The sequence below is a fragment of the Penicillium subrubescens genome, assembly GCF_028828155.1.
Source record: "Penicillium subrubescens strain IBT 31985 chromosome Unknown utg000004l_segment0_segment0, whole genome shotgun sequence".
Classification (NCBI taxonomy): Eukaryota; Fungi; Ascomycota; class Eurotiomycetes; order Eurotiales; family Aspergillaceae; genus Penicillium; species Penicillium subrubescens.
In genome coordinates, this window is record NW_026643154.1 from 523,802 (window position 1) to 549,674 (window position 25,873).

General features: G+C 49.7%; 8 protein-coding genes across 8 annotated transcripts; 1 reads left to right on the plus strand and 7 right to left on the minus strand.

Moving 5' to 3' along the window:
• Positions 1-136: 136 nt before the first annotated feature.
• On the minus strand, positions 137-3,922 carry N7473_005280 (uncharacterized protein; the record flags this gene model as incomplete). The annotated part of the gene is made up of 1 exon (XM_057151220.1): positions 137-3,922. The coding sequence occupies one exon, from the start codon at positions 3,920-3,922 to the stop codon at positions 137-139; it is 3,786 nt and encodes a 1,261-aa protein (XP_057009025.1).
• A 3,623-nt stretch (positions 3,923-7,545) lies between these two features.
• N7473_005281 (DUF3237 domain-containing protein) lies at positions 7,546-9,595 on the minus strand. Its single transcript, XM_057151221.1, has 6 exons — positions 9,394-9,595; positions 8,813-9,301; positions 8,433-8,753; positions 8,056-8,350; positions 7,892-7,997; positions 7,546-7,822 (listed from the first exon to the last, which is right to left on the minus strand). The coding sequence occupies exons 1-5, from the start codon at positions 9,460-9,462 to the stop codon at positions 7,969-7,971; spliced, it is 1,203 nt and encodes a 400-aa protein (XP_057009026.1). The 5' UTR covers positions 9,463-9,595; the 3' UTR covers positions 7,546-7,822; positions 7,892-7,968.
• Positions 9,596-10,788: 1,193 nt separating this feature from the next.
• Positions 10,789-13,250, minus strand: N7473_005282 (Rad21/Rec8 N terminal domain protein; the record flags this gene model as incomplete). Its single annotated transcript, XM_057151222.1, has 5 exons — positions 10,789-12,653; positions 12,727-12,861; positions 12,929-13,069; positions 13,130-13,166; positions 13,232-13,250. The coding sequence occupies 5 exons, from the start codon at positions 13,248-13,250 to the stop codon at positions 11,045-11,047; spliced, it is 1,941 nt and encodes a 646-aa protein (XP_057009027.1). The 3' UTR covers positions 10,789-11,044.
• Positions 13,251-14,365: 1,115 nt separating this feature from the next.
• Positions 14,366-17,183, minus strand: argEF (bifunctional acetylglutamate kinase/N-acetyl-gamma-glutamyl-phosphate reductase; the record flags this gene model as incomplete). Its single annotated transcript, XM_057151223.1, has 3 exons — positions 14,366-14,421; positions 14,481-14,721; positions 14,778-17,183. 3 exons carry the CDS (start codon positions 17,181-17,183, stop codon positions 14,366-14,368), a joined length of 2,703 nt encoding a protein of 900 aa, XP_057009028.1.
• Positions 17,184-18,672: 1,489 nt separating this feature from the next.
• Positions 18,673-19,323, minus strand: N7473_005284 (SNAP receptor SNC2; the record flags this gene model as incomplete). Its single annotated transcript, XM_057151224.1, has 3 exons — positions 18,673-18,692; positions 18,805-19,033; positions 19,213-19,323. The coding sequence occupies 3 exons, from the start codon at positions 19,321-19,323 to the stop codon at positions 18,673-18,675; spliced, it is 360 nt and encodes a 119-aa protein (XP_057009029.1).
• A 1,597-nt stretch (positions 19,324-20,920) lies between these two features.
• Positions 20,921-21,346, minus strand: N7473_005285 (uncharacterized protein; the record flags this gene model as incomplete). Its single annotated transcript, XM_057151225.1, has 1 exon — positions 20,921-21,346. One exon carries the CDS (start codon positions 21,344-21,346, stop codon positions 20,921-20,923), a length of 426 nt encoding a protein of 141 aa, XP_057009030.1.
• A 1,715-nt stretch (positions 21,347-23,061) lies between these two features.
• On the minus strand, positions 23,062-23,610 carry N7473_005286 (uncharacterized protein; the record flags this gene model as incomplete). Its single annotated transcript, XM_057151226.1, has 1 exon — positions 23,062-23,610. The coding sequence occupies one exon, from the start codon at positions 23,608-23,610 to the stop codon at positions 23,062-23,064; it is 549 nt and encodes a 182-aa protein (XP_057009031.1).
• An 800-nt stretch (positions 23,611-24,410) lies between these two features.
• On the plus strand, positions 24,411-25,194 carry N7473_005287 (uncharacterized protein; the record flags this gene model as incomplete). The annotated part of the gene is made up of 2 exons (XM_057151227.1): positions 24,411-24,422; positions 24,661-25,194. The coding sequence occupies 2 exons, from the start codon at positions 24,411-24,413 to the stop codon at positions 25,120-25,122; spliced, it is 474 nt and encodes a 157-aa protein (XP_057009032.1). The 3' UTR covers positions 25,123-25,194.
• Positions 25,195-25,873: the final 679 nt, after the last annotated feature.

The window sequence follows — 25,873 nt, forward strand, 5'->3', positions numbered from 1 at the left end:
GTGCTACTCTGCTTGTACATGGCATTTGGTGGTGTTTGTTTTGGAGTTTGTGAAATGTAAAGAATTTCTTCTCTGTCTAGTTTCAAGTGCATGCCACCACAAACTTAATACATAGAAACTGCTAGATCTAGTTCTCTCATTCCTCCATAGAGTCCTTCTTCTCCAGAACATCCAGTGCCCACTGATTGTTTCGATCTTTGGCGATTGACAAAGGCGTCTGACCGAGAGAGTTGACCTGATCCATCAACTCCGGAGCCTTTTCCACGAACAAGGCCATCGTTCGCCGGAATTGCTCTTGGGCAGACATTTCATTGTAATTTCTGCCAGCCAGATTATGCAAAACGTTATTGCCTTGGTTATCGACTGCGGTGAGTTCTGCTCCCAGGTCATATACGGCCATGGCACGCGTTAAGTCACCCTCCTGCCACGGACTTGCTCCAACATTCCCACCTCTGTGAGGGAAGAGAGGCACTTTGCATGAATATGAGTTGGTACCAAAGTCGGATCTTGCCGCAGCCAGCAGTAATGTCTGCCCACGGGGATCACGTCGTTCAAGGTCGAGGTCAGGCAGCTCCAACCAAGGCTGGATTATGCTACCATCCGCAATTATCTCATGCAAGATAAGGGTATTGTCGTTGTTCTGGGTATTGCTACGGTTGTGAAGAAATGGATCCGCTCCATACTCCAGCAAAAGACGGATCATTCGGACTGCGTGATTTCGACTGTTGGACTCGTTGAACGGCAACATGGAAATGTATTGAAGAGGACGCAGAATGTGTCCCTTATTCCGACCATGTCTTCCGATTCGAGGAGTGTGCCAGTGCGGCTGTGCATCAGATAGAGTCGTTGTGTTGACGTCAAGATCCATGCCCAAGAGAGCAGAAACTACGTCGTCTTTGAAGTTGGACAACGCTGAAAATAGCTCCATGGGGTGATCCTCGGATGGGTAGGCTCCGTTATCAATCAGCATTTGGAACAACTGAGAGCTGTGAGTCGACATGGCAAGTGGAGTAAAGCCACATGTCGCAGCAAGGTTGGGGTCGGCTCCACCATCAAGCAGGATTCGAACAATTTCAATCTGTCGATGGCCTGCTAGTTCACCTAGTTTCACAGCAACACATAAAGGAGTCTTGCCCTGAGCGTCACGGGCATTGGGGTCGGCACCATGCTGTAGAAGATATTCAATAGCCTTTTCATGCCACCAGTGTATACCTTGAGCCAGGTAATGGAGGACTGTATCACCCGGCTTGAATTGCCTCGCTTGAGCCATCGTGGAGCTGTAATAGACCTTCGGTGTGACTCCCATGCCATCCTGGAATCGAATATTGACATCCGCCTGGAACTTTTCAACCATGACCTTCATTACTTCCAAGTTGGGTAGATCACGCTGAGCAGCAGCTAAGAGGGATGGAGACATATCCCCGACCCCTAGAAATAACTTGCCGCTCTTGTTGATCCATTTCGGATCGATGTCCAGCATGAGGCGGCCGAGTCGCTCGAAGAGTTCCGGATATCCCCATCTCGCAAGCAGTATCAGAACTGGCTGGAGGGAGGACTTGTTTTCGATGAGGTTAATATTCTCCTCCAAAGCCTGGGCTACATCTTGATCGTGACCGAGAAGTACCATTTCCATGATATCTTTGTCGCTGATGTTAGACTTGAATCTCTCCTTGAAGAGCTCAAGGAGGTGCCGCGAGCGCAGCAAGCAACGCTCTGTTTCGAGCGACCGATATTTTTCAAGCTCAATCCCCATCATCTTGGATAATCTGTCAAGCTCTGCGGCCATTTCCTCATTCCCTTCTGATACCGCATGAAATAATGGGCTAGTACGATGCTTATCTTGAACTTTTGGTACAAGAGCACCGTGCTGTACCAGCAGTCGAACAATCCGCGTTATTCCAAGAGTAGCGCTCTCAGAGGTAATCTCTCCCTTCCATCCAAAGTTTTTGTGATCTTCGCGCTTTCGCTTGTTCTGGGAGGGTATACTCGGTCGCTCGTCGTCATCCACCAGGATTCCAGCTGCAGAGACCTTGTGAAACATGTTCCCGTGGTCATCACCCTTCTGCCAAAGCTGGTCTTCAGCAGATGACAGAGCACATAGATCTATCGGGAGCCTTTTATTCTTGTCTTCAACATGGATATCTGCCCCATGTGCGATGAGTAGACTTACTGTCTCTACTCTTCCAGAGAGACAGGCCAAATGTAGGGGTGTTCGGCCATCTTTCGACTGGGCACTGATCAAAGACGTCAAATCCTTGGAAGAATAATGATCCAACAGCATTCCAACAGTGTTACTCTGGCGAGCCATCGACGCAATGTGCAACAAATTTCGCCCATCTTTGGTGGCAGCAGTAGTATCAGCTCCGTGGAAAATCAGTCTGCCAACGAGAATCTCTGAAACTGAAGCTGCCAAATGAATGGGGAGAATGCCCTGATGGTCAGGAACATTCAGTACGTCACGCAGACCAGCGTCTAAAAGGAGATCGATCGCGTATTTGTCTCCCACATTGGATGCCGCAAAAAGGTGATCAGAGATCTGGCTACACAGCACATGTAGCGGCGTCTGGCCCTTGTGGTTGGCATTAATCGGAGAGGTACCCATTTCAAGAAGCTTAATCATGGTCAGGATAGCTGCATCCGAGGTTTGTCCAGACAAGTTGGCTGCCATCTTGTGCAGAAAATTGTCGCCTTCGTAATTAACCACGGTCGGATCCGCTCCTTGTGCCAGTAGGAATTCCGCGTTCTCAGATCCAAAGTTATATGGCTCAATCATGTAGAACAGAACGCCATTGCCTTTGTGGTCCCGCGCGTTGACGTTGGCCCCACGTTTGATAAGCTCTGGAATCAATTCATGGGCATTATATCGCGGATTACCGTACATGGCCCCGGTGAGCGCTGTACGTCCGTCATAGTCTTTTACGTCAAGGTCTGCACCAGCTGCACACAGTATGTCAAGGATATCCCGCAGATTCTCTCCTGAACCTTGAACCATGTGAATTGGCTGTTGGCCCGAGTGGTTCTTTTGGTTCACGTCCAAGCCAAGCTTCAAAAGCTCACTCACAGTTGCGCTCCCATGGCGATGCGTTCTGGCGGCGATATGGAGAATGCTGTTGCCTTTGGCGTCAATGAGCTTCCAATCCGAGACGTAAGGCTTGAACAAGGATAGATCTCCAAGTTGGCACTTGGATGCAAAGACGTGTAAACAAGTCCCACTTTCGCTGTCCCCTCCGATGTCCAAACGGGTTCCATGCTCCATGAGAGCCTTGAACCATTCTGGGTATTGCAAAGGTTTATGAAAATATGTCAAGGCAGTGTTGCCGGATTCGTTGATGACATTAGGGTCTGCGCCACGCTGTAGAAGAAATTCCACGAGTGCCACTTCTTGGTGCAGACAGGATAAAAGCACTGTTTCACCGTGGAAGTTACGCGCATTGATATCGCACCCAGCATCCAACAAGACCTGCATAAGGTCTTCAAGGCTAGATACATCTACCTCCCCTCGACGGCGGTGCAAGTCCACCACTGCATGAAGAGGAGTATATGCTGGGGGCTTTTGTGCAGCGGCTGGACTCCTGGATTTGTTCAGAGACTTGATAGTGGCATCGGCGCCGTGTTGGAGCAAAAATTTGACAATCGCAGGCTCAGGCCGCCTAGCAGCTAGGAACAAAGGTGTATCGCCATCAACGGTTGCATTGAGATCGCATCGACCCGATTCAATCAGAGCCTGAGCAACAGCTGTTTTGCCATATTGGCAAGATCGACACAGAGCCGCAGTGAGATCAGCAGGCTTTGCTGTGGACACTAGTTCACGTACAGTATCCACTGCATCTGCATCAACCGCAGCTTGGAGTGGTGGAAGCGGCTCAGCCGGCATCTCCCCTGGACTCCCATTACCAGGTCTCATGCCGAAGAGGTTGAACATGGCTCTGTGAAGAAATTATGAGAAAAGCTGAATACCAAGATAAAAGCTCCGTCCGAAAAAATGAGGATATTAGGGGGGCATATCTTGCGAAAGGAGCGAGTCTGATGTCCCGAGGACTCTCGTGTCTAGCGTAGCTAGTTCAGCCTGGCGGCCCAGGCGCAAACACACCAACGACCCTGCCAAGCCGCACTATCAGCCTCTTAACTAAGTTAGCTTAGGCTGCTGCTCGGCTAGCGGGAGTTCTGCCTGGTTGATCGGAGGGAATGATTCATGGAAGAATGTGGCGGATTTCGGCTTGTCGCAATTAATGTACGTTGAGAACAACTTACCTGAATCAAGTTTATTATATTAGTTTGGTCAACGAGGTTTGGCCCCAATTTTCAATGTGACATTATGAGGCTCGGCTATCTATGTGGACACCCTCTGAATGAGTTCAACGGAAGGACATTTTGTCGATCCTGACAATATGTATTCCAGGTTTTTTTCAGTCTGTCACTTCACTTTTCTACACACGGTAACGAGCAGGCTTAGAGAAGCGATACCCAACTCTCAAAGGTCGAACCCAGTGCCAATTATTGCATCCTTCAGAGTGCCAAAAACCAACAATACAACGAGAGACTTCTTCACGACATTCAATCTTCTCACCAAGAGCCTTCGCGATTAGATCGCAGCGAATCAAAAGCTTCCAGCAAAACTCCAGGTACTTAATGAGATCTTCTCCGTTGGAAGGATGAAACGGGTCGTGTGGGATCTCAAGTCTTCGCTTTGCCTCGTAACCTGCAAAGCGCATAACTCTTACTGCAATCTCAACTGGAAGTCCCATTGTAATCAGTATCGCCCGGACGCGGTAAGCTTCTGATACGCTTGGATTTTCCTTCGTGCATGTCTGTGTCTAGGAAGTTCCTGAACGGCAGCGTTCCGGGCCGAGGCATGGTGGGAGATTTCTGACTGTTGATGCCAAAGAACTGACAATGCGGATATGTCACTGCGTATCTGGTGCTTCTTGAATCCATGCATCTTTTGAGCATACTTTGATACATCTTGCTATCGCGATAGTCGCTATTCTTGATTTTACCCGCTGTCGCATCCCATAGCTCCGGAAAACAACATAGCACATTCAGACCCATGTAGACTGTAAGGGCCGTTTCGTAGACTCGGTTCCACCCACCTTCACGATGGTCGCGACACTAGGTTCATAGGTTATGAATTCATGGAGTCTGATGAAGGGGCCTCCAGGAGAGCTTACCATATCATAATTGAACAACCAAACTTTCAAACGAGTAGTGGGATGCGCACAAAGTCCGAATAGTGTTTCCATCTTCCCGTATGACAATTAAAACTGGACCAGCTCGAGGGCATAGTAGCCAAATCTCTCATCCTCTCTATAATCGTAATATTCGGGATAATTGATAGGGCATCGCCTATCTGATGGTGCATATATCCAAGTAAACGCAGGAATTTTCTCTGCTCCTCTGGGAAAGAAGTACACTGACAGTAATCGGGGCCCACTCATCCACGTAGGCAATGATGTTCATGACAACCTCGATACCATCGACGACTAGTACGCATCGACAAACCGCGGGGGTGATTCACTTAGCAACGGCCTTGTCAAGTACAACTTTTGAATCTTGAGGCCGTTCATATGTCTCGGGGTATTTCTTGCGCTCCATAATTGCTTGATCCTCGATGGTTTTCGCGAACTCCTCAACAAAGAGACTGAATTCTTTCCCCCCGGCCACGCTTCATGCAGAGGTGTAAGTTTGCGGCTTTGCATTTACAGGCCCCCCGTGGAATCCATTGGAGGTTTGATGACAGGAGATGCGAAATTTTGTCTGTCTGGTGCGCCCTACTGATGAATCGGTGTAGGTTTGAAGATGTAAGTACGTCTTGTCGGAATCTTAATTAATCAGTTCGAATGAAGTCATGATATCAGTACTGCCTCATTCTGGACGACTGCTAGTCAACGCGCCGCGACCCAAATTGGCAATTAGCCACAATAAACAATGATAGAAGACAGGAGTAAGATTGATCAGGTGATCTCGCATAACCTATTTCTGTTGAAAGCCCACATACCAAAACTACAGCCTGGCATTCTATTCAATCTCGCATTAATGCCATTCTGGGGATCTTGATTATGGGTAATCGATACCCTCGTTTTATTCTTGATTAATATATCAAAATTATGCCCTCTCATCCATCGAAGTCGGTAAGATGGCCGAGTTGGTCTAAGGCGTCAGGTTAAGGTTCACCTTAACATAAAATCCTGATCTCGTTTACGGGGCGTGAGTTCGAATCTCACTCTTATCACTCATTTTCATTTTTGGTCTTTCCCCTCACAAGGGGAAGTTTTTTTGGCAGCAATGATCTAAACTCATGGAGATATTGCCTTCGTCACTATTATTGTTTTCGGTTTTTTTTTCCAACCGCAGTTAACTTGCAATACATAAGTTACCACTAAATAAATGAGTACATTATGGTGGATGTTGACACTTCGGACTGGCGAACAATTACAATTTAAGGTAGTAGTAAAAGTACAGACTACAGAAACTCACAGCCCTGTGCCTGTACACTTCCATAAATCCTTTCTATAATGCAACTCGCTATCTACCCTGTTCGAAGTGTTCTAGGAGGCTCCGACTGGGGATGAGAACGCGGGCACCCCCAGCGTCACAACACCCTCAATATGCCCTCGCACTCCGCTCCACGACCACTCGACGTTCGAGATTTTCCGATCCCGTCTTTCCTATAGTATAAAAAGAAATTCTGAGGTTTGTATATTCTCTGTCTCAATAAGTAATCAGTTCATGATCCATGAAAACTACTTCTAAACCTAGTGTATTAACCTGCGACCGGAACCCCCAGGAATATATTCCATGGGAGGAGGGCAAGTCGGGTCCTACAAACAAAAGATCCACAAGAAAAAGAAAAACTGACCTATATCATCAAAATTCCACTTGGACCATATACATATGGAATTGTACATAGATCAAATTCCATCTACCTATACCCTGTGTAGATCCAGGTCTGTGGAAATCTACAAAATACGCGTAAACATACCAGGTACATGATACCTAACCTACTCCGTACATGAAGCCCGGTATGGAAAGTTCCCCGTACCCGCCGAAAGATCGAACCAAGGGCGCAACTCGGGCGCCCGATTAGATAAACCAAAGCACATTAATCCGTGGAAGATAGGGAGCCTACTGTAGGCCGATTGTATACTGTAAGTAAACCTTTACCGAGTTATCGGGTACATAATTTACTGCCCCTGATACGACACCTGTCATAAGGGGATGGGAAAAAACACGTTTTTCGATAGCGGCTCGCCATCAATCAAACTAGTCGTCCATACAGTATTTAGTACATTTAGTATCCTATATCCGTACATTGTAAAGCCAGTCGGTATTAGCGTGCTAGTGATCGGCCCTTCACTCTGCAGGTGAGTGGGGTACGGCGTCGAGTCCGGGGTAAAGTGCGGATTACAGGACGGCATACGGCATACGCTACTTGGTTGGGTACGTAACAGTGTGCTCCGTACTAAACGGGGTTTTTGGAGCTATCATAATGTAAATGAAGATTATTATACGAAGAAATGTACGAAAGGAATTTTAGGTATCCAGGTACCGTCGTTTAAGCTTAACTCAGCCACGGGAAAAATACACAGAACGCATGAAAGTTCGGACGTTTAACCATACTATCTGTCAAGCAATACCGGGGATCCTAGCCCTGAACTAATCATGAAAAGTCCAGATAAGAGGTACATCAGAAAGGAATAAAGTGGAGAAGAGATTCGCGGAATTGAAAATAGGCATTAAAGTCCGCAGACAAAACATCAGCGGCCTCGCCTACTCAAGGCAAGGGCTAGCGTCTCGTTAACAGACCGAAACACATACGTTTCACCTGCGCAGAAAGCAGGAATCATCAGAGAACTGCGCCACGGAAATAGAAAACGACAAGCAAGAGACGAACACCATTTTCCCATCTCATAACACAAACAGACAATCGCTCAAGAACGGCAAAACAGCGGACATCAACCCAAGGTTGGCTTAGTTGACACGGAAGGCATCGAAAATGACTGCACGGTAGTTAGTAAATCTTGGTCTTCGATCATGGGATCAAGCAATTGAACATACCTTCTTGCCCACGGCGGCATCCGCTGCCAACCCACATAAGGGTATTCAGGAATGTGTACCGCTCATCACCAGTTTCCATAGACAAGTTGATGCGGTACTTGTAGCTGCTAGGGTTGATACCATCAGCCATAGCAGGGTCATTGACTTTCTCAAGAACATCTTTGGCTCCAGTGAGCCATCCCTCGGCGCGGACGATCACATATGCGGGTGGCTCGTCGGCAGTTTGCAGCATGTAGCTTGCGCGCAGGTTGGTAGTGAAGTCCTTGGTGACGATCTGAGTATCTTGACCACCGGGCTGTATTCATTTGTATTAGCATTGCGAAATCACCCGATAGAGAAAGTAATAAAAGAAAAAAACTTTGGTGGTAGTGACTTACCAGAACAATGCCCTTGCCCCAACGACCAGCCCACTGGCCACCAAGGAACGAAACCCATTCCCGACCACCCCAGATGCTCTGTCCGACGGTAACCTTGGGGTTCATCTTGATGCTCATGCGGAAGTCCAGCTCCAGCGTCGGGGCGGGGATCTGCAGTGATCGTGCAACGTCACCCTCGGGGAAAGTGTGTAGCAGGTTGTTTGCGGGGATCGAGTCCTTCATTACACTGAGGTAAGTGGGGCACTCAAGCAGGTGCTGGCGCTGACGACTGGTATTCTTGGCGCGAACTTGTTGGCAGTAGATGCACTGAACAGAGAGGCACTGTTTTTGATCATGTCAGTGAACTAATCCTCCACTTGGCATTGTTCAGGCAATCTTACCTTATCCTCCTCCTTAGCGCGGAACTCAACAAAGGCCGCATGCACATCGTCCAGCGGCGGCGCGGGCAGATTGGAGCCGGCGTTCTTAACTTTCGGCTTCGGGGTTGGACGCGACGGCGCAGCGGATGGTGGTGCGGAACCGGGAGGACCAGTTGGCGGGCCCGGGGTGGCCATGGGAGGACGGCTCAAGCTTTGGAGCGGGGTCTGCAACGGGGTCGCATGAGGATTGACGCCGTTCGCCATCAAGGCACCGTTGGGAGTCGGCATGGCGGAAGGATTACCAGGGCCGCCTGGAGTGGCCGTCGGGCCATTGGGGGTGCCGGGGTAGCCATTGCTAGGGCCAATGCCATTGGGAGCCTGGGAAGGTTGATTCGGCTGGGGCGCGTTGGGGTGACCACGAAGACCGGGGCACTCAAGGAGATGCTGTTTCTGTCGCGAGGTATTCTTTGCACGAATCTGCTGGCAGTAGATGCACTGGACGGAGAGGCACTAGATGGTAGAAATGACCGAAACGGGTCTCGTATGTTAGTGACTGGTAGTGTTGTGGGTTTGAAATATTACGAAATACGTAAGTCACGCACCTTGTCATCTTCCTTGGCGCGGAACTCGACAAATGCCGCGTGCACCTCCTGGTCGACGGTGCGACCCATGGTGGGCAGGAGAGGAGGTAGATGAAGAGCCTCGAGAGTAGATGGGGAGAAAATATTTGAAGACGCGTACGATACGCGACGATGGGAGGTTTTTTATTTTCGGGGTGAAGATTGATGAAGACGCGGGTGGGTGGGGTGGGAGAGGTTCTGATGGTGTTTGGGAGAGAAAGAGAAGGGGAAGAAGAAATGGAAAGACCAAGACGAGATTACGAGGACGAAGAGCGGGACGAGGCGGATTACGAGTAATGAGCCCTGCGTAACTTGGAGACCGGGCGTATTCCGGGTAATCGGTAATTTCACGTGTACCGAGTACCGACACATCAGGGAAATAATATACCAGCCATATACTATGATACTACTGTATGCAATGGATTCTGTAGATAATTCAACATTAATGGTATCCTCTATTCTTAATTATAGACTGTTATATTCTCCTTCCCTTAACCCGCATCATCATGCCGCGTGGCCCCTCAACTCACACTCGCTCTTAGGCCTCCCTCATGACATAAAAAACAGACTGACCAATAGACGATTACGGGCATCACGCCGTGTCCCCCCCAATAAGACACCCAAAAACCATATCAATAGCCAAGCTAATATCAATGCTAAACCATGAAATCAAGCTATCTCGTTCACAAAAAACTCCCAATCCTTCCAATTCCTTGATAGCTGTCTGTCGAGCGAACTCCCCCGCCAAGCAAGCCCTTTCCGACCAGGCGCGTTCGGTTAAACTGCTCCTGGGCCGCACACCGGCGAGCCTGATGAGAAGGCAAAGCGAAAAGAAGCGATAGGCGCGTGGGATATGCGAACCATCAATGGGGAAAGAGAGGAACAAGAACGAGAACTATAACCTCGTGAAAAGAACAGAGCTCTATATAATTCCAAGAACTGCATCACGCAATAACGTACCACGATCTATTGTTTTCTATTGTTCTGTTCTTAGGGCAGGTATTATTACTTTCCATACTGCAATCGCTGTATCGTTCCAAATGTTTGCCCCCGTTCCTGTATCCCATACGCGATACTGTCAATGTTCCGGTTCCTGGTAAGTAACGCGAGGCCGGTATCATCGATCTATAGATCTTAGATCTTGAATTCGATCATGCACGTTTTATTCATGATTCAAATGACTTGCCATTGAGTCTGATTAATGATAGTTCTCCATCTGAAAACCACTCAACTGAATCACTCCCGGCCCCCTGGCCCCCGTGCTCCACCATCATAATGCTAAAAATATCTGCCAGCACACCACCACCACCGCTTGGGTTATCAGTCTGTATCTGGAGCCATAAAAATAACGAATGAACCCACGATCCCCGATCTCGGCCCAGACTAGCGCCCGACTCACCGAGATCTTGATAAGATCTGGCAGGGTCACCCGAAGATGCCCCGTACGAGCACGGAGATGACACGACGAAGATGGCAAGTAAAAATGAAAATTCCAGTAAATGTCGAAAAGAAAAAAAGAGAAAAGAAAAAGCAAGATCGCCATCTCATGAGATCACATGGCCCCCCGAAAAGAACTTAAAGAAGTAAATCATCGACCCGACTACGCCAGACGCACCCCTCCTGAAACACGTTCTCAAATTCCAGCCCCAGCCCCAGCCCCAGTCATCCGCAGCGAAATATCACCATGCTGAAAGCGAATGCCCCAAGTGCCAGCACCCAAATCAGTGCACGACTCCTGCGACACATCCAGAACACCCTTCGTCGCGAGCGTGAGCACATTCATGAACCCATGTGCCGCAACGATGCGCGTGGTCTCGGTCGGCGGGAGTAGCTCCGGGAATGTAATAACGCCCGGCTTGGTGGATGCGGACTCGTCGAGCTTCATTTGAATGAACTCGAAGAAGTTCAAACTCTCTGTATCCAGACTCGATGTGATACGGTCGATCATGGACTTGCGCCGCGCCGTGAGTGTGCTGATATCTTCGTTGTCGGGGGCGAGCTCGCCTTCCAGGTATTGCGTGATGTCTAGCTGCTCGAGCTCGCCTAGGTCATCGCCTACATTGGGGATGGACAGGCTGCTGTGACGATCGCGTCCAGCTAGTGGACTGGCGCTGATGAGACGACCGCGTGGTCGAGCAGAGGATCCGGAGATGCTGCCGAAGCGCTGGCCTCGGACGGAGCCCTGCAGGGAAGCTGTGATGTTCCATGGCATTTGGGAGGACCGATCATCGTATACGCTGGATGGGGCCTGTCGACCGATTTCCACGTCTAGCGTCTGCTTTTGACCGGAATGGCCAAGCGCGCCGTGTGACTGTTGTTCGTCGTTTTCATCGGGTTCTACTCGGTGACTGTGCTTCTCTCCAGGGACTAGGCTGTATAGAGCATCGCCCGAGTATTCCTTGAGAGGACCGTCTTCGCGGCGCTGACCCAGTCCCATACCAACGGACCCGATTCCCAAACCGAAGACCCAGAAAGCCGCATTCTTCTTTGCCAGGGTGGGCAATTTGTTCTGCTTTTTCAGCTTCGTGGCATGGGCCATGTTGGCCGAATACTCGTCATTCCACTTGGCCAAATCCGTGTTGCGCAAGGTAGTACTGTCGTCTGAGATGATATTTTTGACTTGTCGGATCCGCTGCTGGGCGCGTACTTCCCCGGTACGCTCGATCTCACCATCTTCCATCAAACGATCCTTTGGAGACAAGGCGTTGTTGTTCTCAGGATCTTGTGGTCCGGGTTGAGCGTTGATCTCCATTCCGTCGTCCATCATTGGCAGCGGGACCTCGTCAACTGCGCCCTCTTGAACATCTTCACCAGCAGGACCTTCCAATACCCCGTGCTCTGGGCTAACCTTCCTCCTCTTACTCGGCGATAAATGGCTCGCATCAAACTCAATAATATTACCATCCTCATCAAACTCAAAGTCAGGCTGAAGCAGGACACCCTCATCATTAAGGTCTTTACCAAGGAATTCTCTCTTCTTTCCCGAGGTGAGGGTATCCGCAAGATTGAGGTCCTGCACATCACCCTCTCTGATGAGGTCGTACGTCGGTAGCTCAAGCTGGATGACCCCAATCTGGGAATTGGCAGATTGGCTGGTAGCAGGTGACGAAGTCAAACTACCAGATCGCTGCGTCGAGCTATCATCGCTCATCACATCGAACAAGGCGAAGTTGAGGTCTAAACCGGGGAGGCCCGTTTCAGGGAGGAAGGTTGGGTCGTACGGGAGGATAAGACTGGTAGGCCTTGGGAAGGAGTTAGCGAACTGACCGCAATAGCTTTTTTTTGAAACCGTCTCTCAATTGATCCTCAACTCACTTGGTCTTTCCAGCACTAGGATCCAAACCTCCACCCGGTAGTTGCTTCAACATAGTAACCATCTTATCACGCATCATCTGCGCATCGAGCAGAGTATACCCGCACTGCTGGTCATATACCCTCGAGACTCCATATCTATTCAGAAGACAAGGATGGTGAGAATGTTAAATCACCCAACGGGACAAGATGAGTATCAACTTACAGCAGGCTCCCCTGCAGTCGCAGCGCCATAGGAGCTTCAGGATTGACGATGACACTGCAAGCACCGGGTACATCCACGTCCAGTATGGCCTTACGGTTGAGTCTTCGAGTGATGGAGCGCGAGCCGAGAGTCGCAACGAGCCTGTTGTTATTAGTTGATTTTTATTGTATCTCGGGTTTGGCTGTGTGGGGATGCGCGCACCATATCGTGGCTACGCCGTGCTCTGGCGATGTGAGGACTATTCCCGTTGTTTAGTTTCACGAATAATGAACAGCGATGTATGTTTACCAGGTTACGACTCACTTTCATGACTGTAGAACATTTCGGGGGGAGCGCCAACTCAGGGCGTGATGGCGACTCGGGGCTGTGAGATACCTCAGTCGCGGATCGGTGTGTTGGGGAAGGGAAAGAATCCTTGCACGAGTTGTGCGAAGATTTTGGGTTGGAAAAATCTGGGAAGAGAAAGGAGAGTGGAAGGGAAAGAAGCGTGGTAAGACGAAGGAGGGAAGTTGTATGTTGGGGGGTGATGAGATGAGATGAGGGACAGCGCCAACCATAGGAGATGGACACTGGTGACACTTCCAAGACCCAAAGCAGTCATCCTCCATGGCAAGTTTGTTCATGGTTGGTAGCTTACGATCATGGCAATCGTCTGGACCACAGAGCCCGTGCTTGATGCCTACTCGTCACTATATCTCTTGGGAATATTGAATATCTCAGAGATAGGATAGCGTAGTCTAAGTGACGGCGCAGAGATACTTTTAACCAAAAGTACATAGACATTGCTAGCCAATCAACATGTCTGCTAGTCAAAGAACGTCTCATTTCCTTTGTCTATATCTATAGCCATGAGAGCCTTAGTGTCATCAGCTAGCTATATCAAGAGATGATGATCGGCGCTTCACTGATGCAGATAGAATTTAGAAAAAAATTACTTTTATGCTATGAACTCTCGCATCGCATCTAAAAGACACTCGCAGCATGAGAATAAAACCCACAAGCACATAGGAAAAGATCACGGAAAGGGGGAAAGAGATATAGAAAAAGGAAAATCCGCAGTCAAATGGAATCTAGAGGTAAAAAACGGACAGACACCGACAATCCACGAAACTCTTTGATCGGAAGATAAAACATAAACAAGGCCTAGGAAAGAACATCCAAGACAGGACGTGATAAATAGTGTAGATAGATCCAACAGAGACAAACAACAACATCCGTTACAAAAAGGGTTCACAGGCCGCAGCAGCACAACACGAGAATTCTCCAATCCATCCGTACAAAACAGCATACCATAGCGACCTTATAAGATGCACGCGGGGTATGAGACAAAGATATGCGAGGATGACGCTCACAGGACGACCTTTAGCTTTATTTCGAGCTGGAAGGGGACGCCGATACTAAGATCGGCGCCAGATCGAGCTCACAGGGCCGGGGAATTTACTCCAGGGGGATGCCCTCGTACTCGGAGTAACCGAGAGCCAGGTTCATGTTCTCTGTTGGGATGAATTAGTTAAGAGTTTCATCTGATAGAAGGAGATTGTAGGGTACTTACGCAGGCACTGAGTAGCGGCACCCTTGAGGAGGTTATCGATGGTGGCGCAAACAACAACACGCTTGCCGCTGGAGTGCACGGCGAAACCACCAATCTCAACGCCGTGACGGCCAGCAATGTCCTTGACGAGGGGAGCCTCGCCAGTGATCTTGACGAGCTTCTCACCAGCGTAGCGGTCCTGGTAGATGTTGCGAATATCGCGGGAGGTCATCTCCTTGCTCAGGGGGATGCTGATGGTGTGCTGGAGAAATAGTTAGTACGCTATTCGCGGTCTGGCAGGTTTCATTCTAAACTTACGGAGATACCCTGGAACCAGACGGCAACGTGGGGGATGAAGGCGATGCTAGTACCCAGCTGGGCACTGATCTCACGCTCGTGGATGTGGTCCGTCAAGCTGTAGGGGATGATGTTGTTGGTGAGGAACTGGACATCATTCTTGGGGCTGGGCTTGGTGCCGGCACCGGAGTAGCCAGAGACACCAAAGGTGGTGGGCTGGCCCCCAAGGAAGGGCACAAGGGGAGCAATGCCGAGCTGAGCAGCAGTGGCGTAGCAACCGGGGTTAGCAATGCGGGTGGCACGGGCAATCTTGGAACGGTCAACAAGCTCGGGCAGACCGTAGGTCCAGTTGGAGTCGAAGCGGTAATCGGCGCTCAGGTCAACAATAACGTTGCCAGTCTGGGAGCCCTGGTCGACAGCCTCGACGAAAGGCTTGCAGACGCCGTTGGGAAGAGCCATGACCCAGCAGTCGATGTCGCCGTTGGCGGACATCCGGCGGACATCCTCGGGGCTCAGGTTCTCGTAGATGATCTCACGCTTGTCATAGCCCTGGAGCTTCTTGCCAGCCAGCTCGCGAGAGGAGACGTGGCGAAGATCCATGTTGGGGTGGGCATTGAGCAGGTTGATCAAAGCCTGGCCAGTGTAACCACGGGCACCGATGAGGGCAACCTTGGCGGGCTGGGGGTTGGAGGCGTTCTTCTCACCAAGGGGAGGGTTGGGGTTGGTGGTGGAGTAAGCGCGGGTAGCGTTGACGGCAACGGCCGGACGCTTCATGCGAGAGGAACGCAGAGCGTTGGAGGTGGAGGAGAAGGCGCGCTTCTGCTCGGCGGAGGCACCGCTGGCACCGAAGCCCTTGTTAATGTTGATGGCGGCCTGGTGAGCACGGTGAAGACGGTGCTCCAGGTTGATGTCACCGAACATCTGGCGGCCGTGCTTGGTGAACTCCTGGACGAGCTGCTTAACCTCGTCGCCGTTCTCAGCACCATACCAGAACAGAACCTCGCCATCGCGGCTGAGGCTGCCCTCGGCCTTGTCGAAGAACCAGGTCAAGTTCTCGTCGTCCTCCTTAACGGTCCAGGCCAGCTTGGGGAAGTCCTTCTTCAAGCTAGCGAACACGTTGTCAGCCACGTTGGTCAGCCAGCCCGACTTGGTGATGGTGAATGTAGCCAGGTGGGCCATCAGAGAACCCTCCTGAGGAGGCAGAACAACGGCCAGAGCATCCATGGGGTCATCGTAGTAGATCTTGAAGTCCCGCTCCTTCATGCCCTCAACGTAGCGGTCGACAACGGCACGAGCATCGAGTCCCTCACGGTCACGAACCAACACATCCTTCAAACCCTGGAGATCGCCGAACTCGGCCAGAGAAGTCTGAACGTTGATCTTGTTACCGCGACGGATCAGGGTGCCGGCACCGGAGTCGGTGAACAACTCCTTCTGAAGATCGGCAGGGTGAATGATAGCGACGCTGGACGAGCGGGGCAGGTCGCTCAGAAGCTCCTTCATCTCCTTGATCTTCAGGCGAGTGCCGTGACGAACCCACCACTGAGTCATCAGGTGGTCGTACTCCTCGTCCAGGTTAATGGCGGAGATCTTCTCGCCAGTGTCGCCATTGAACAGACCACCCTTCTCGGCGAGGTAGACAATCTTCAATGGCTGCAGAGCGCGGGCCAGCTCACCAGCAGCCACATCGGCATTGACATTGAGCACCTGACCATCGGGGGTTTCGGCCATGGAGGTCAGGATGGGCAGGCAGCCGGCGGCAATGGCAGCCTCAATGGGCTTCTTATCAACGCCATTGATCTTACCCACCAGATTATACTTGGGCTTGTCCAGGTAATCGGCCGAAAACACACCGGCGGTGATGGGCCGAGCACGGATACCCTGACGCTCCAGCTCCTCCACCAGCTTCATGTTCTCCTCCAGGAACAGCTTGCGCGCCAGCGACAGAGTCTTACCATCAGTGACTCGAATTCCATCCTCAAACTGGGGCTCGACACCAGCAGCCTCCAACATGCGGTTAAGCTGGGGACCGGCACCGTGGACGACGATCGGGTACAGACCGACATGGTTCAGGAAAGCGAGGGCGGACGACAGGGTCTGGAGGTGCTCGGTGATGATCGCACCACCAACCTTGATCACGGCGAACTGCTGGGAGGAGACGGAGGTGAAGTGGGACAGGTACTGCTGAACCTCGCGCTTGGAGCCGATGTTGCTCAGCAATTGGACGACGGTGCTGCGAGTCGAACTCGGCTGGGAGTCGGTGCCGCGCGAGTAGGATCGGCTTTGGCATGGAGGAGTGGTCGCAGTACGGGCAACGGCACTCGCTCGCAGAGGCGAGACGGAGTGCGGTGCGGAGAGCGATCGGAGGGGCTTGGTGGAAGCTCTCCGCACAGCGGAGCGAAGGGACAGCATTTTGGTCACCAACATGCGGCAGCTTCAATTGAGACTTCGCGGCTTGCCGGGGGAAACGTCCCCTTGTTGTAGAGCTGGTTAAGAGGAGTGGAGAGAGGTGTTGAGGGCAACAGAAGAGGAGAAGGAAGAGGGAGGAGGAAGAAGTGGAGGGGAGGGAGATCGAGAAGGGCGATAGTGTGACTAACAACCTTCTCTGCGAGATTTTACAGTCGGCCGGGCCTCGGAGTCCCACTTCATCCAATAGAACCGATGACGGGGGTAGGGCGGTGTCCCCTTGTTAGGGACTTAGTAGAGCGATTTATTATATTCGCCCATCTTTATTCCCCTCATAGAGAAGATTAAATATACGAATCAGATCAGATAAAGAGTTAGGGTTCAATTCGAAACAGTTTCTACTTATACACCAGTTCTCTTCAATTGAACATATTGATCACGACTCTCTTTACCGGATCCTCTCGTTCCGTTGGGAACACACCAAACAAAGTTCAGACTCTGCACACCTCCTCTTGTCCCTTTTCCTCATTCTCCAATAATCATAGTCAAACCTCGGAAACTCCAAGCGAGTTAAGATCCTCCGAGAAATTAAAACAAACCCACTATCCACACGATTATCGCCGGAGATACCCTTGCAACGTCATCCGGCTTCGGTCTAGTCTCGGTTATCTGATCCTCTCCGCGCTTCTTACTCGTCATTACCCTACGCCTCTATCCACTTCCTCCACCCTTCGTGTCTTAGTGTCTGTCCTTTGCCGGGGCCAGCTTCGCTTCATTCCGACCGGTCACGCACGAGGTTTGCTTTCGATGCGCTGTTCGGGTCCTGCATGCCCTAGAGGTGGACTGACTCGTGGCTTTGTGCCAAGGTAATTCTGCAAGAAGCGGGCCACACCGCACACCGCGAGTTGGATCCGTGATTTGAACTGGCGCGAGGCCGTATAAGGACTGGTTCTCCGTCCAGACGAGGGAAGGTGAGTGTGGAAGGGATTAACTAGATCGAGTGGATCAGATTGTAGGACCCATAGGTAGGTGTGGTAAGAAGATATTGGGCGTATGGATAGGCTAAAAGGTTCATTGGGCCATAAAGACAAGTGTAAAATGCCAAAAGCGCATAACAGACAGGAAACACACACTCGACGTCGCAAATCGTACTGATCACATCAAGCAGGAGTCAACAAAACACGACATCGCAGCAGTATCATTTACATCTTCACCAGCCACAGCACAGCAGAGCGGGGGAGGGAGCTCTCTCATCCCAAATACAAGTGGAACCCTGAGAATTATCGAGGTCTCGTTTCGTCACAGGCGCAGGAGATATCAAGTGAAGTTGGTCATTCAAAACACGCCCAAAACAAAACAGCAGGAGGTATTAGCGGCTGGGAAGAAAACGACGGAGCTCCAGGGCCTCGCAACGACAGTAAAAACCCGGTAAAGACATCTCAGAATCCTCCCATGATTCCCATTTCCAAAATCAAAAGCACAAAATTCGTGGAGCGATGCAGGTGCACGTTTAGTGGTATTTTACGGCAACTAGAATATCCAGGCGATCGAGTTAGCGGTCCACTTTCTGAAAAATATCTGGTGCTCGCTCTCTCCTTTTCTCCTCCTTCTTTCCGTTCTTCCGCATGGGCGAGGGACTTACCAGGCACGATGATAACAACCAGAAGCACGATCACGCAAATCACCAAGCATACGCGCATCTTCATATCCTTCCACCACATCTGCTTGCGCACACGGTTGGCGCCCCGACGGAATCCCTGGGCTGATACAGCCAGGTTGTCGGTCTTGTCCTGGAGAGAGTCAAGGCGCTCACCACGCTGGGAGACCTTGTTGATGTTCTCGCGCATCACACCGACAGTGTCGTCAATTTGCTGGAAGAAGAGTCACGTCAGTTTCCCATGTTGCCACACCTGTCTATCGAGGCCGTCTGTCTTTGGGACCGGTGATCGACATGCCACCGCGCGACATCCATACATGGAAGCGGCAATGCCTGTACATCTCTGATCCCATGAAGAGGCCCCTCGACAGACGAAAGAAGGAGAAAACTAACCGCCTGCAATGCGGCCGTGCGCTGGTTGCCATTCTGTTGCGCAGAGGCGCCACCGGGGGCACCGCTGCCGCCAGCGGGAATATAAGGGTCGTAGGGGGCTTCAGAAGACATCGTGAAAGTCGGAGCTTATGTGAAGGATCTTAGACAGAGGGTCGTAGAACGTCGGCGGAAGACCGGGCTACCTCGTGGGCTGCAGTCAAGGTCGCTTTGTTTGGAAACAGGGGAACCACGGAAAGCTGGTCGCCTGGGAGACGGTGATAGGACAGAGATCGAGGGTACGAGATCAGATTTCGAAAGCAGATCGCTAGGTTTGAGACGGGAAGATCGTTGCGAGAAGACAGGGAGGAGGGACGAGGTAGAGGTGATGATGGATGGGGAGGAGTAGTTGTGGCGTGGATGAACGCCTCTTGCTGACACTCCTCCTCCTCGCACGTGATCACGGGGATAAAAGAGTAGCCTGCCAAGTCCTTTGATTCGTGGCGAGAGGGCAATTATTCAGGCTTAGTTAATTACTAGAGCTCGGGCTGGCTATTCGGAAGGCTGGAAACCGAAAATTTGAATATTGACCATAGGTTACGGCCATTGACGTTGCTGGAGAGGGAAATGAAGATCAATCTACTACAAACAACTGCTGTTGCAGTCTGCTAGTGACGGTCGCGCAAGGAAATTTGTGTCTACAAAATAACTGATGCATTAATAGAGATTCTCTTTTTCTATTCCAATTATGCCGGTCCATGATTTTTTTCCCATCATTCTATCGGCACTATTGATGACTTATTTGGCTGCCTACTGCCTTACTCGGCTTTGGCACCACGTAGCGCGAGTTGCTGAAGGAACAAGTCTATTCATAGTAACATGCTCCGGGCCTCAGGCAGGCCGGCAATGATAATCCGTGGACCCTGATGCACCCCGGAACCCGACGGCCTGACTGCCGTTTCCTCCGAGATAGTATTCACTGAGGTATCGATAGATGGCTATGATGATTCTCACAATATTGGGAAGTGCTTAATCTTTCGTAGGTTGGGTCAAACCGAGTACGTCCTTATCAAGTCACGTTATTGCCTGAAATATGAGGCACTGACTCAGTCCCACGAGATATCAGCAGTCACAAAATACCTTGTACGTTGACCAAAGAGGAAAACGTAGAAGTTGATATCTCCAGACACACATATATGCAAACATCTTCCAAAAATTGCTGGACGTTCTCACGGGAATCTCCTGTTGCAGACATGAACCTGCATATCCTACCCTCTTCAATATTTACTGGCCTAAGCCCGAGTCATATGGCTATGCGTGTACAATAAGAATGCTTTGGCTTGAAATGAAATGAGAAGTTCATGCCATTTCGAAGAGTAAAAATGGAGGAAATGGAATCTTCTGGAGTTGCTGCTCTTCCATGCGGCACAATGTAGAAACAAGAACCCCGGGAATCAATAGTAAGGGCCAACTCCATCGATCAGACATCACCGCTCCCCAAGCTCCTGGAATTCCAAAACTAATGAGAAAACCTCCTTGATAGTTCTCATGTCCCACACCAGAATCTGGTGTTTTGTCATGTGGGCCGGCAGATGGTCTTCACAATGCGAAATTCAAACCCGAACGAGCTGGAAGTTTGTCAAAATAAGCACGCCAACGCGAAAGAGAGTAACCCGTGCAGGGCATAGTCTCAAGACTGGATCTTGGAAGTTTCAGCGCTCTTTTAATGAGCTCAGGTTGAGGTCTCATCCGGAGAATCGGGCTTTGTGAGCACCATCTCCTTCATGCGATCGATGACCTCCCAGATGTTCTCGAGAGACTCTTTCATCGCGGCTACGTCGTCTTTGATTTCGCGAATTTTATTCTGCGCGTCTTTCACTTTTTTCACCGTGGCGTCCATTTCTTGTGACAGGTCCTTGCTTCCGTCCGTGCTGTGTTCGCTGGGCAGGTCTTCGCTATGTTCGGTGGGTAGGTCCGCACTCTCGTGGCTAATGCCGTTGCTGGCTGAGGGTTCTTCCATCGTGACATCCATATCTTGTACCAGGTCCTTGCTACCGTGGTCGTTGCTCTCACTGGGCAGGTCCGCGTTCTCATGATTTATGCCGTTGCTGGCTGGGGGTTGGGTCGTGGGATCAGGTTGGGTGGAGGATGAAGCCATTATAAGTTTTTTGCAGGGCAAGATGGAGGCAGGCTTGGATCGTAAGACGGCAGAGGGGATAAAAAAAAGTGGTTGGAGGAAGTTGCAATAGTGATTGTAATGGTTAAGCTTTTGTAGGAAGTAGGATGAATCGTGGGAGATATCATTTGCCTCAGGGCTGCCAACCCAGGAAATTTCCACCTCGCAAGGACACCGGGAGTTCTATGGCAAACAAAGCAGCCTAACTCTCTACTATCTTCTACGACTCGCCATGGAAATAAAGAGGAGCTTCCTATATGTTCTTGTCAACTTGCAAGGCTCAACTTTGCTTCCCTAACCTCTATATATAACAACAGGCTTACCTGAGTCTTGCTGGACTGAAATTTGCTTCACTCACAACCAATCCATCTCTCAAGTTCCCAAAGCCTCGATACCTAGGACATCTTGGTGAGGCCTCGTGAAGCTCTACAACGCCTTCTCTCTTTTCCACTCTTGCAGTTTTGACTCTCACCCTATCACCATCCTCTATCCCCTTCCTGAACTAAAAGAGAGATAACACTGACAAGATTCAGCATCAGTGATGAGAGGCAGCAAATCAGCCATGTGCTTGAAAGACTACACCCCTTCGTCGTCGTCACCCTCCTCCTCCTCCGCCTACATGATCCAGCACGCCCTTCATTGGACAGCCGTGTAGGTCTCCTCGAAGCCGAGAACAAAGAGCTTCACAAGCTGTTGGATTCAGCCTCTGAGGCTATCCTGGCTATGCCCGACATCTCGTCACGATGAAAGAGACAATGGCATATATCCGAAAGGAACTCTAAATGGAGATAGCGCTGCTTGAAAAGGACCTCCTCACCGACATGCGTCTGTATTTACAAGCCCATCGCAGCTTCGTGTTGCTGGCGGACATGGGGCTGAGAGGAAAAGAGTCGGGAGATATGGCCGTTTCCATCTGGATACATCTAGATGTGAATGCAATCCTTGAGCCTGGGAAACACGATGATTAGCTGTTCCTATACTACGTTGATATCGGGGATACCCAGCGCGCTGTCCACCAAGAGCGGCTAATCGCAAGGTCCAGTAAACCCCATCGAGGCACCATTCGTGGATTTCAAAAGACGGCGAGCGTTACTCCACGTGATCCTGAAGACACTGGCTTTGAACAGGCGGCGAGTTTGTGAAGGCGATGGTGAAAATGGGGCGTCAAGATTGACATGCAAAATGGAGATGAATCAGACACGCGTGGACGATCAGGGCTTGAGATTGGGCTTGCTTTAAGTTGTGAACTTCAAAGAATGCGCTTGCTCTTATTGAGGATTATCAATATCCGCCCCAGGCTTCTTGGAATACACTATTATGAAAGCACAAAATATAATAGCTTCTCTCGATTTTTGTAGATGATCAAAGTAATTTCTGCATGATTGGATAGAAGAGCACCTACCTTATTAAGCCACAGGAATACCAAGCAACGTTTTTCATTGGTGATCCTACTTGATTCTTGTTCTTCGATGTCATCTGAAATAAGAACCGGCATCAAAATCCCCTTCCATATCCGAAGCCCAAACCCGCCGCCATTCAATAATTCATTTGCCCAGTAGGAAAAAAAAGCAATATTTTTTTTCAAGTTAAACCACCGAAACTCAAGATTAATTCAATGCAGAGCATGTTGATAATATGTCCAGCAGCGATGACGAGGGACGAAGAGCCTCAGGGACCACCCTTACCATCACCAAAACTCACAGATCTCCACTGTCCTCTTCCATGTGATCCGGAGGCATAGCAGGCAAGCTACACGAGAACTTGAAGAATGCCTCGGGGCAAGAAGATGCAGAAGCGGAAGCAATGCCATCCTCGTCATTCTGTCGAACCTTTCCTGCCAAATACCTTGCGAAAGGGTGATTGTGTATCCCATCCCCCAGAGCATCCTTCAATAGGATCAAGGTAAGTTCATAGAAAAGATGAGCTAGAATACTGTCTTCTAACCGTCCTGTGAACGCGGAGGGAATCTCAATCTTCGCCAAAGCAGCAAATCGCTTAAGGCAAAGGAACTTGGCAGGAACGCAAAGCTTCTCAGACTCCACGAAGAAGGGTGGAAACATTTGCTCTTTGACTAGTTTCCACTGATACAGCTCCCACTTCTCAAAGGGCAAGCCAGTGCTGGCATTCTTGGATCGTTGAACGTGGGCATCGTCGGCCCCTATTTTCTCCAGGGTGCGCACTCGGTTTTTGTAGCCAAGTTTGAGAATTTGCAGGCAGTTGATGAGCGTTTCGACGGCCCTAAACATCTCGAGGAACCCAGGTCCCTCCAGTTGGAGCAACTCAGTCTGTGAAGGATTCCCTATGTCTATAGATATAAGCTGCAGCATAAGCAGTAATTCCGCGCCTCTAGTAATATGTTGTTAGATACGGTGATATTGACCACGTCAAACTCATTAAATATTCAAGCGAGTTTTTGATGAGAGAACTCGTCTGGCGATGGGGACAAGGACGAACTCACGTCAAAGGTAAAGATATAGGGCTTGGTTGGAGTTTCAGGGTTGTAGAGAAGAGTCAGTGAAGCGAATCTGAGAGCTGCAGAGGCTGACGAGAGCAAGTTAGTAGAGGGAAAAAGCAGATTCGGAAGAAGGATCAAAGTTGACTGACAGCCTGTGGGAAAGTGGAAGAGTGAGGAGTTCGCGAAGGGTAGGAGATGGAGAAGCTAGAAGATGATGAGAGAGAAAGACGAAGCCAGAGTGAAGATGGAGAGAAAGGTAGCTGAAATACCTAGAAAAGCGGTCGGTATTCTTAGAATGAAGCTTTCATGTGTGAGCCCGGATTCCATGAAATTTAAGAAATCTTTGACACAAATTGCGCGACGGTACAGCGGCTTGAGGTTTACTACGTCTAGCTTGCGCTTAAATGCTGTGTTTATTTCAGATGACTATGCTTCCTTTTTTCTTTAGTGAGTCCTGACCATAGTGCTTCTCTCTTCCAAATTTTCAATGTAAATACTCAGAATAGAGTAGTTCTTATAGTCGGGTTGCGGCTCCTACTCTAAGGAAGTCTAGGAGACTTCTCCTCTTACCACCATGGCACCATACAGTACATGATACAGCACGTTGAGAATCTCATTAAATAGAGCTAGCAATAAATCATTTTGAATGTCATTAAAAATTGTATGATTCTCATGCCCATTATACATGACAGCGCCCACGGCGCTGCTGACACAGGAATCGAGGAGGAGAGAGAGGAGAATGAGTCAATTGGTCTATCTAGAACAAGAGAACGAAGACGACTAGAGGAAGAGGAAGAGGAGGAAGAGGAAGAAGAAGAAGAAGAAGAAGAAGAAGAAGAAGAAGAAGAAGAAGAAGAAGAAGAAGAAGAAGAAGAAGAAGAAGAAGAAGAAGAAGAAGAAGAAGAAGAAGAAGAAGAAGAAGAAGAAGAAGAAGAAGAAGAAGAAGAAGAAGAAGAAGAAGAAGAAGAAGAAGAAGAAGAAGAAGAAGAAGAAGAAGAAGAAGAAGAAGAAGAAGAAGAAGAAGAAGAAGAAGAAGAAGAAGAAGAAGAAGAAGAAGAAGAAGAAGAAGAAGAAGAAGAAGAAGAAGAAGAAGAAGAAGAAGAAGAAGAAGAAGAAGAAAGAAGAAGAAGAAGAAGAAGGAAACAAAGAAGGGCCTACAAGGCCGCAAGCACAAAGGAAAGGGGAGGTCCTGGCAATCCCCGGCCATCATCTTGCAAGGGCAAAGAAGACGACAAACCCTACAAACCCCTTGAGATCAAAGGGGATCGACGTCAAAGGGGATCAAATCATCAATACAGTTTGAGAGTTTGGTCCCATCCTAGGACGAATGAATCCATGTACTCTAGCGGCGATCTTACTTTCATCGTGCTATTAAACGACTATCGTCTTAGTTTTTCGGCATTTCGAAAGACCCGGGGCTAACCGAACGATGACGTTGAAGTAGAACTCGCAGCATTCCTTTCAAGACAAGTCCAAGACATTTGTTGCTTCATAGATTCGCCCTGAGAGTGGAGCAGGTGTGGCTGTGGTCAATGTGGCTGTGATAAATTGTCTCGGGCTGTGCGGCTTCGAAAACCGTTCTTTTCCCCACAATTGCCCTGATTGTGATCATTGTGGGCCAGTCTGTCCCTTTTGCTGTGTCTTTGTCTCAAACCCTGAAGGGCATCCAGGGTCACACCCTCTGTTTCGATATATCGGGATCCCTAACCTGTGGAATGAGGAAGCCCTTTGTTAGTCATGCCATGAATCTGATCAGCATGCAATTTCCCATTGTTCGATCGTGATGACCGCCCAAAATGCCCTAACAGGCTAGCGACTCTGAGTCCCCGTTGGATAGAAAAATTTGCCTGGCCGAAAAGAGTGGGGACAGACCGCTAACAAAGTGTAAAAGTGGCCTTGGGGAAAGCGGATTGGTGGACAGGACCCTGGAATAGAATTGCATGAAATGTATGAATTCGATGCATCGTATGGATTTCATGGAAACGGTGTCAAAATCCTGCCAAGGAGGTCAGAAACACATTTATAACACCCATTTCGACACAAACAAATTAGAG

Bases quoted from the DNA above. Each gene is read 5' to 3' on its own strand.
- N7473_005281 (XM_057151221.1), bottom strand. From the start codon at position 9,462: ATGGGTCGCACCGTCGACCAGGAGGTGCACGCGGCATTTGTCGAGTTC. The intron at 8,351-8,432 runs GTAAGTCACTAC...AAATGAATACAG, and splicing joins GGGGCAAGGGCATTGTTCTG to CCCGGTGGTCAAGATACTCA. The intron at 7,998-8,055 runs GTATGTTCAATT...ACTACCGTGCAG, and splicing joins ATGCCGCCGTGGGCAAGAAG to TCATTTTCGATGCCTTCCGT.